Below are 9,641 nucleotides of genomic sequence, written 5' to 3'. Positions count from 1 at the left end.
GTCGTCGAGGACGAAACGTCTGCTGGATGTCTTTCGGCGCTTGGGTGGTCTGACCTTTTCGGAATCATCGTTATTTTTCTCATCACCACTGTCTTCTTCGAGCACAACAACCTCAAGTCCTTTATCATCGTCATCATCATCGTCCTCATCGCTTTTATTCAGCGTAGACTCGAATCGGTTCAACGCACGCTTGATGCTAGGACGCCGGTCTTTCGAGCCTTCAGAAGTGACAACTCGTTTTCCGGAGGACGATTTCGAACTCGATTGGTCGGACTGTCGTGAACTGCCGCTTGGACTGGAATTACGCGAGTTGCGTTTTTTACGGTTTCCTGAGGCAACTGACGGTTTTTCGTCCTCTTCATCCGAGGAATCAGAAGTTGAGCCGGTTGACGACATTGCTTCATTGTCTTCATTATCGGACTCAGCACCGGCACCATTATTGTTCTGATTCGCGGACGTCCGAGAGGATCGCTTTGTAGCGCTGCCTGCGACGGGCAACTGACGTCTTTCCGCCTATGGGTGAATTGATGCACAGTTAGACTTCGGGACAACTAAGGATAATATGATGTAGTACAACCTGGAAAAGCAATTTTCGAACTGATAAACATACAAAATTGGCTAGAATGAAGCGACACACGCTAGAGAACAACTGTTTTCCGTGGACCTCCATCAGACTGTCCGTCATGGAATATCTCACCCGAAACAAGGTCCCGGACTTTAATGCTGCCAGGTTCACACAGACGCGATCGGGGATTCGTGTCTTATACTCAGAGCGATCTCGGGTCTCTATATGCAGAGTGCGGTGGAAGAAAATCTATTGTGTGGATGTAAACGCTGGAAAGTAGATGATCGACGGAGACGGCATTACGCTGTGAAGAGTTAGTTGTGCAAGATAGGTAAGCAGGTTCGGAGGGATCTCAAACCTAATCGAGCTTTTTGTGCACGCCCTGGGGAAACTGATCTGCCTATCGCCCTTTATACTATTATACATGAAAATTGTTTTCTGTAAACGGTTGCCGTTTCACTGTTCACATACAGTGAGCGGATGAGAGCGCTGTGAGTGGGAAGCTAACGACCGTTACTCTAAAGAAACCAATCGGGTTAACAATAAAACAGCTTTGGCTTTACTGTACGCTATTGGACAATGATGGTGCACTGCAACCTACAATTTGATCTCGATCGAATGAAGTAACAACGCCAGAATCAAGTGTCTTTCTGAGCCACAAAGAAAAGCACGTTATGGAGTTTTATCCGGGCCACGTGAATAAAACCATGGCAATCATTCACCCCTCACATGATCGCATTTGTTTTCACAAGAACATGATTAGACCAGCGGACAGCTTAGCCACCCACCTTGGGTAAAATCTGTCCTGAATTGGGAGTTATGGGTGTATATTGTAACACGAATGATTATGTGTCGTATGTTGTTACCTAACGCTTAATTTCCAGAGACAATACGAACAAGGTAGCAATATATAATGCTGTTCACAGCTAAACTAGCTAGTAACAGTTTAGAGGGATAGATAGTCCAAGAGTACTTACCTCTGCAGCACGCCTTGAGTCCAAGTTTCGAAGACTATGACCTCCTTTGCTCCCCATTTGTACCGTTCGTCCGGAAAACGACAGCCTTTTTCCTGTATCTGACCCGATTGACGCCCCACTTAAACGATGCAGTGCATCGGGAGAAAGTGAGTCTTCAGATCCTTTTGAGGAACCTGTTGGAGCGCTTGGTTGATCTTCCGCCAAAGCCAAAAGGTCGGAGAAATGATCCTTTACACTCAGTGGCACTTTTCGAGAATTTGCCACGGACTGAAGTGCTAGTTGCACGTCCTCATCCTGAAGAACTGGGGGAAGGAGTACAAAAAAGTATGTGAATGTTTCTGAAAATTGAATAAAGCTTGATAACTAGGAACTGATTATCACGAAGGACCACAATACCCAGATGGATGAGAAAAGTAGCAATGCATAGAGTTGGGACGTCTGTCCAAATAGCACAAGGAGCAAGCTGAGCAGAGAAGGCACATGAGCACCTTGTAGATTGGATAACCGAGGAATTTAGACCTTCGGAATCAGTGGATGGCGTCGGTGAAACAGCTACTTCTTTCTATCCGCTTCCTTAAAACAGATAGAACACAAATATGATGGAATGCAAGCAGTTCCAATCTCAGGGAAGTCGTGCGCGCTCATTACCATTTCTATGATGGAAAGTGTTCGGAAATGCAAGAAATGCGATCAGAAAAAACGCGAAGCGAGGCAAATTCGCTGGGGTATCAAGATCCCGGATGAGAGCCTGCACAACTAATTCAACCATGTAGAATGTACCACCATTAAATTATACCAAACAGAAGAGGAATGCGCAGGAAAAAAAGCCGATTTGGCACGTTGAGGATGAGGAAGCAACCGTAAAAGAATCAGTAGAAACACCGCAGAATGTAGAGAAAGCGCGCACAGCAACAATACCATGAGAGAACAGCGTGCTGGTTGTCAACAATTGATGTGAATAAACGGCACAGTTGGCCCAAACAGGGTACTCACCTCCATACCGTTTAACTTTGTTAGGTTGGTGTATGCCTGTACAAAGAGCCATTTTGCATAGTAAGAAGAACTGCAAAAGTGAGGTTGTGAGACTTGTTTAATTGCATAGCTGGATAAAAAGTCTGTGGATTATGCGCTCCCTGAGAGAGTGAGTACTCTTCAACGCGACCAAGTTTCGCAGTCGCAGTACGGTAATGCGCACAGTAGTGGTGCAAACATGTCTCTCCAAGACATGTGATTGAACTTCCCAAGCACATGAACCAGTAAGTTTGTTTTAAAACTTCACTATCCAGTGTCCGAATTCCACGTCCATTACCGCGACATTTCGATTACCGGTCTGTTCAGTAGTACTGTGATACAGTGTTCACTACAGCCATTTCATCCAAGAACATATCTACCGCTTGATTACCCCATTCAGAGCGGCTTAACCTTTCAAGCACTTGCTCAATTTAAAAGTAGTAGTGTAATTCAGCCGTAACATCCTTTCGATGCCTAGCTGTCATGCCACCAGAAAGCACGAGGACTCAGGTGCCGTCAGTTTTCCCAAGCCTAGACAAGAGCAGTCGCGATGTAAGGGTGGGTTTCGAACCACGCATCCTCCGGTCAGCAAGTTCACGTCATAACCGCTGCGCTATCTCGAGTGCAGTTTACCATGTGTGGGAAAGCCGAGGGCAAAATGATATGTGGGACAACCCTGATAAAATCTACTGGAACAGAACAACTGAGATAGTCCGTTAGAACCACGGATTTCTGCTACCGTTACGTAAGCGTACTTAAACATTTGTCAGGTGTTTCAAAACTCGACGCGCATTCCCATCGTTCAACCTGATCAAATAACCGGAAGGTTGCATGTGTAGCTATTAAAAAACGTTTTCGGTTGCTGGAAGAAACGGTGCTACCTATCTCATGCAGTGTTGAGAATGAATGGCGAAAAGTCTAGGTATAAGACCACAATGCTGATCAACGATCCGTAGCTGAGTTGTAATGATCAGCTATTATGAGAGTTCGGAGATGCTTCTGAATTTTTAAATATGGATTTACACCACAATAACTCAACCTTTCAGAATTGTGGATCAGCACTCCGGCGCGACATCACGTCAGGTCTCTATTCTCTGGAAGTTAAGTTTCCTAGAAACCGAAGCTTGCTGTCAGCATCCTGATGTTGAGATTAGCTGACTGGGCCACCAACGGCCGTTATTTACATACACGGACTGGTTACTATGACCCATTGTGTTTAGGTTCCATTGCCATATGTATCCAATATATTCAGGTGTTCCTTTAAAAGTAGGCAACATAACTGTTGGCCAATTGTGTTCAGACCCAGTAATGCCGCAACAAGGTTTAGGTAGTTTAACACGACGTGACATGATATCACTAGTTTGTGGAACCTGCTCTCCACCATCGAAGCCAAACATCCGCTCCGGTATCTATACCACCTGTGATGCCCCTTGTAAGCGCTGATCATAGACATTTATTCCACTTGAGAGTGCTGAGTTAAGTTTATTCCACTTTGTAAAGACATAGGACATTAACGCTACAATGATAAAAGAATTATTGCTTCGCATACTCTTAATCTCTTCCTTCAGAAATAAATTTACTTGTCTCCTCCTACTTTTGTACGCATTGAAGCGCAGTAAACTTATACTCCCACAGGAACCTAGTAACCTAGATACGAACCATTGGAGCCGTGCGAAAACTGTTTCTAAAAGTGATGTACACGCAAACAGTTGGAGTTTCGTAATACGGCCGATCTGAGGCTGCAGGATGACAGGAGCCCTCGTATGTGCGAACTCGCCCGCTGGCTAAGTAGACTCAAGTTTCTCGAAACTTGCCAGCTTAGTGGCTCTGGCCACTTGGATTCCAGGGCAAAATTTATCAGTGTTCTCCTGTACATGATGAACTAAACACAAATCCCTTGCTGCGCAAAATAAAAATAATCCGAGTGAGGAGTGTAACCATACTCCACAATACCCGACCCCCACTGAAATTCCCAACAATTTAATAATCGGCTATTGGTTCAGGTGAATGAGTGGATGAAACCCAATAAATGAAAGAACTCACGCGATATGTTCCGGCAATTCTTCCTCATAGCATCCAGATGGGTCAAAATCAGCGGCAAATCAACACAATTTTCTGGAGAAAGGTGTCTGAAAGCAAAAAAAATAGAGAATTTTTGGGTGATTTCGGATCAAAAAGTTGTGTCTATACAATCCCCTTTTTATACCCAAGGCTTGCGAGCAAAATTCGGCTCAGTATTCTGACACACGGCTACGGAGCGGGAATTCGCTCATCATCCGGATTATTAACTGATCTGGTCGCTAACAACAAAATTCCGAAAAGGAAAAAGTATTGAATAGGTACCACCTGGTTCATATTGTTACTGGTGTCCATGTCATTCCTAGTAACACCAGTCCCACAACCGCTTTACAGAAACCATCTGACCAGTTCCCCATTCGTAAAGTCGAACATGTTACCATAATGTATAATTTTGTGAGCGAAAATGAATCAGGTTGTAACCTTTTGTGCAGTACTCAATCCGCTACTCCGGTCACTTATGGCACGCGTCGTCAAAGCATGTTGTCGAAGGATTTCGCTGCAACTTTATTGATACCAGACATGGATGGGATAGCAGAAAAGTGCCACTTGGCGTTAGTTAAGTTTTTACTGCATATTGAAAAAATGAGTACGACTGGCCCAACTGGGGATCGACCAAGTGGTCGGTGCAACGATAGCGAACGGACGTCGACATACCACGCACAATTAACTATGACAACTCGTATGAAGACGTCATCACTATTGGTATCATCATCAGAAACAGCAACAATATTAGCAGCAGCACACCGGTAATGTATACTGGTGTCTAATTCTGATAGCTAGCTTTAAAGCATCCATAGATGGGGTCGGTCAGAAGTGTAACTCGTTGCCTATATGTGTTTCGCAATACATAAACAAGCGCCCAAAAGGTGGACCAAGTGATTTGATCACCCGGAGACCAACAAAGATGTGCGCAACTTATGCATTCTATTCGTATAAAGGGATCCGTTCGACGCACGAGAAAAAAAAACAGAGTTACACGAATTCAGAATAACTTGTATTTCCAGGCCAAAATGGGTATCTGACCGTTCGTGGGGGCCTTCCTTGATATGTGAACTATCGAACCTGTTTGTTAAATTCCCATTCACACTCGATTCTCAGATGAGTAGCTTGTATACAGCACTGTTCTCATCAAAGTCGAGATGGAGAGAGATGATTTGGCTTTTTTGTAGTTATTACGAATTAAATTATCGAGTTTCCTCCGTTCAGAAAAAAATTTCCGTCATTTGACGCTTACTGTTCTACTGTCCTGCAAATTATTCTCGTTGCTGGCTTTTCCATCATTAGATCCATTAGATCGAATAATGTGAATGCAGCCATCGGTAACGAGTTGGTGTAATGGTAGGAATCTGTAGGTCTGACACGGAACGGCGTATTTCGCCCGCACTCAGGCAAGGTGATTTTTGAGACAACACCGTCACATCCATTATCCGCATAGTTATAGGTGTATCAAGTTTAGGTTTGGGAGTGAGTTACTTAACAAAATAGCACCAGTATCGTGTGCAACCCAAAATGCTACTAAGTCCCCTGCTGTTGATGCTCTTTCATTAAGTGAACGGTGAGCCCACTATTATGCATCTTTCAATCAACTTCCAGGGCGTAAAGCTCTGGTCTTTTCCTTATAAAACAGTAATGTGTTAGTAAAATATTTATACTAAAATAAGCGTTCTGTTCGATAAGATTGGGTTGCCAAGGGATCTACTTTTCAAAAGGGAAAGGTATCGCTGTTACTGCTGATACAAATGAATGGAAAATTGTCCTCACATATAAAACCTGACCAAATTTACGGAACACAGTACCAGTGTAACGGTGATACTACTGATGGGGAGGCACGCGAGTAGTATGTCTTGTTCGTAGAGTTTCGCTTTGCGTCTTTTGAAAAGGGGAGGTCTGTTGCGGAATTCCTGGAGTCACTCTGTAACATTTGCTTGGATTTGACCGAGGAAAGTTCAAGAAGACGCGTTCGAAGGAAGATGGGTGTCCAGATTTTGTAAATAAGATTCAAATTAGAGTTTTTCTTCCCTGTTCAATGGTCTGTAATCGGTCAGTTAGCATTTCCTAATCAATTACTCCGCCGCGAAGGCCTTCCTTTCAACAGCACTTATCAACAATCGTTGCTAAGTACAGAAGTCACTACTCTGCTGAATGACATAATTTTAATGGTTAGTGCAATGCCACCTCACTGTTCAGGACATTTTCAATGCAACCGAGCTCCCCAGAGTGGATCAGAGACACATTGACTGCAGAAAGAACTGCGATCTCAGCTGGGAAGTTCCGGTCAAACGTGAACAACTTACTTGGATCCACCATTCCTTCGTTTGTCACGTGCATCTCGTGCGGAAGTGCTGGAACCGACACCCTCAGCACGTTGAGACAGTGGCGTCATTATCATTGATTTCAAGATATTGGCGAAGCGAGACGCATGTTGATTATCCGGACAACTCCAGAAGTGAAGAGCTGTGACTGACAAAGCATCGTTAGGTCCCGGCCGCGACAACAAGGCTCGAACCAGTTCAAAACTAGGCCTGCAAGGATCAACGACAGAAAGTAATTATGCAAAGCATCAACGGAAAATCCAAATGTAGGATACGTGTAAGAATACGGAAGGGACAACAATGTTTGTCATGCGCATTATGCAGTACGTCGATTTGCGCCTGACTATTAGCACCGGAAATTAAAACATGCCCTGCATGTCCTGCTGAGTCAGAAAGCAGTCAAAGATAGTGGGCCTTCGGACCCTGGTGCCTGAGAATTATTCGGAAAAGAAGATGGACGAATAAAATCCCCAGTACATCAATTCGACAGCTGGTGTGGCGGCATACACTACTGGTGAGAGGTGGGAGTAATATCTGTCTATAGCGCCGCTCCCGCACCTTAGTGACAGCTGAGTTATGTTCATTGATGTCAAGCATTCAGAAGACGTCCAGAAAAAATGTATGAGAAAGTTGAGCTCTTGGTCCTGCATTTTCTGGATTTTCCGCCGTACATGACTCCGCATTCGTAGGCGCCTGATTTCACTGGTGCGCATCCAGAAATCGCCTGTACGTGTCGTCCAGCACAGGCTCCCAGTAGGGGCAGGCACCGCTAGCATGACAGTCAACTCAGGATGTGGCCCAGCACGGCCAAGTCAGATGTGGCTACGTTCTAATGATAACAACGCACACAAAAAGCTACGACATTTCTAAAGCTTACTTTTCCAACTTGAAAAGAAGTATCAGATTGGCCGTCGCTTCAGGATGTTCTGAAAGGAAAAGCGGTTAAAAAATAACATGAAACTTGAAGAAACGAACAGACACTGTACGAAATCCATCGCCACGACAGAAAGGGAGTTTCGGTGGAGTATCTTAATGCCCCAAAGACCGGCGGTAAAATGGTGCGTAGGAAATAAAGAAAGAAGGATGTAAGCTGGTATTCATTTTCAACTTACTTGCCGGCTCAACACATTTTACCAGAGGTAGGAAACTTCGTGTGGGAATTTCGTGCGCATTGATCAACTGCCAAAAGAAGAACTGTTCGATCGAATTCCATTGAAGACTGGCCTCTGAAAGAACGAATAAGTTTATGAAAGAGATGGAAGCAGAAACAAAAATGAAAAGACGTAATGAGAATGTTGAACACTTACTTAAAAGCGGTGATAAGTCGTCCGACTGAAACATGTTCATGTGACCACGGACAATTTCACAAATAAGCGTGTTACACATGCTCGGATCGAGCGTGCTTACGACCAAATGCATGAATCCAGCGTCATTCATAAGCTCAGACGCGAACTAAACCGAAAAGGAAATACCAAAGGAAACAGTGACCCAGATGGAAGAAAAAAGGAAGTTCTGTATCTGTTACTCAACATAGCCACACAAAACACGCGTAGACCTAGATAGACCCGTTATTCCATTAAAACAGCTACGTTAGGACGATTGTGGATTGCTCAAGAGCATCGCAATTGACCAAAGCCGATGTGTCATGTTCAGGTTAAAAGCCTCATCTATCGATTCGTGGTCGTATGCACCTTCCCTCAGTTCACCCACTTCCTCCCGGGGACTGTCTGGCAAAAAGCTATATTACACAACACCGCTCAGGTACGTCTCCCATTGCAGCTGAATTCCTAGGTATATCGAAGTCGACAACCTAGGCACGAGTTTCAGGATTTCCCACACCCCTTCAGCCTTTCCACACTCCCTCATCCCTTCACCCTCCATCCTGAGCCGTACCAACATTGTACAAAAATTTCCAGCTTGAGCTACTTTATCTGCCAGTAGCTTCATTCATCACAAACGCAAAATCATTCAGACCCTGAATCCCATCTCAGTGCGCAAGAGGCGCCTAAACTCCATCACGCACGGAGACAAGCTCCTCTTTTTGCACTTAGTTTTCCTGTTTAATGAACTCCCTTCAAATCGGTAAACCGTATGCTGAAAATTTAGCTCTATAGAAATCTGTAAAACCATTCTCGATTGGACTTGAACTGCGTGAAAGGGGCTTGAAGGACCTATACGGAGTACATAATAAGACGATAGTGTGGTAAACGTCTCTGAACTATGTGGTCTTGGTTAACTGCGTGGCCGTCGGTAAGAGTCCGCAAGACTAGTTCTGCATCAGTGCATACGCTAGTAAATCGGGTACATGGGATGAGATGCTGAAAGCTGATTGAAAAAGGGAACATGGTCCCTTCATCCGACCCAGGTGAAGGTGAGTATGGATGGATATGATTACCAGTTTTTGCTATGGACCGAGAGTTAGACATTTTCCAGAGAACAATACACAACAACTATTGTTTGATGACCCTCCAGCTGGAAGTATTCCTGTCAATAAACAGGTAACGCTGAATCAGGTATAGTATGTACTGATTCTTAGATGGATCCTGACATGGTATGTGAGCTTTCGCAAATTATCCCACCGTCCAGCGCGCAAAGCACTGCCCACGTACACCTTTTATGACTTCAGTGGATCTGCTAACAGCAGATTGAGGTAGTAGACAAATCTGTTTACCTGGGCAGCTGTATCAGTCCGTCCCG

General features: G+C 44.5%; 2 protein-coding genes across 2 annotated transcripts in view; one reads left to right on the top strand and one right to left on the bottom strand.

Moving 5' to 3' along the window:
- Positions 1 to 9,641, bottom strand: part of T265_14119 (hypothetical protein) — a gene marked incomplete at both ends in the record, with an annotated part of 36,083 nt that continues 26,442 nt past the window's right edge. Inside the window, 8 exons of the mRNA XM_009172110.1 lie at positions 1 to 513; positions 1,543 to 1,844; positions 2,536 to 2,571; positions 4,597 to 4,682; positions 6,927 to 7,154; positions 7,822 to 7,870; positions 8,057 to 8,170; positions 8,252 to 8,396. Of these exons, the coding sequence (XP_009170374.1) occupies positions 1 to 513; positions 1,543 to 1,844; positions 2,536 to 2,571; positions 4,597 to 4,682; positions 6,927 to 7,154; positions 7,822 to 7,870; positions 8,057 to 8,170; positions 8,252 to 8,396 (1,473 nt within the window). The remainder of the gene's footprint in view (positions 514 to 1,542; positions 1,845 to 2,535; positions 2,572 to 4,596; positions 4,683 to 6,926; positions 7,155 to 7,821; positions 7,871 to 8,056; positions 8,171 to 8,251; positions 8,397 to 9,641) is intronic.
- Positions 9,288 to 9,641, top strand: part of T265_06751 (hypothetical protein) — a gene marked incomplete at both ends in the record, with an annotated part of 6,050 nt that continues 5,696 nt past the window's right edge. The window contains one exon of the mRNA XM_009172096.1: positions 9,288 to 9,315. Within this exon, the coding sequence (XP_009170360.1) occupies positions 9,288 to 9,315 (28 nt within the window). The remainder of the gene's footprint in view (positions 9,316 to 9,641) is intronic.

Source organism: Opisthorchis viverrini (assembly GCF_000715545.1).
Source record: "Opisthorchis viverrini unplaced genomic scaffold opera_v5_146, whole genome shotgun sequence".
NCBI classification, from domain to species: Eukaryota; Metazoa; Platyhelminthes; class Trematoda; order Opisthorchiida; family Opisthorchiidae; genus Opisthorchis; species Opisthorchis viverrini.
The sequence above is the reverse complement of the archived record's forward strand: the minus strand, read 5'-3'. Positions and strand labels throughout refer to the sequence as shown.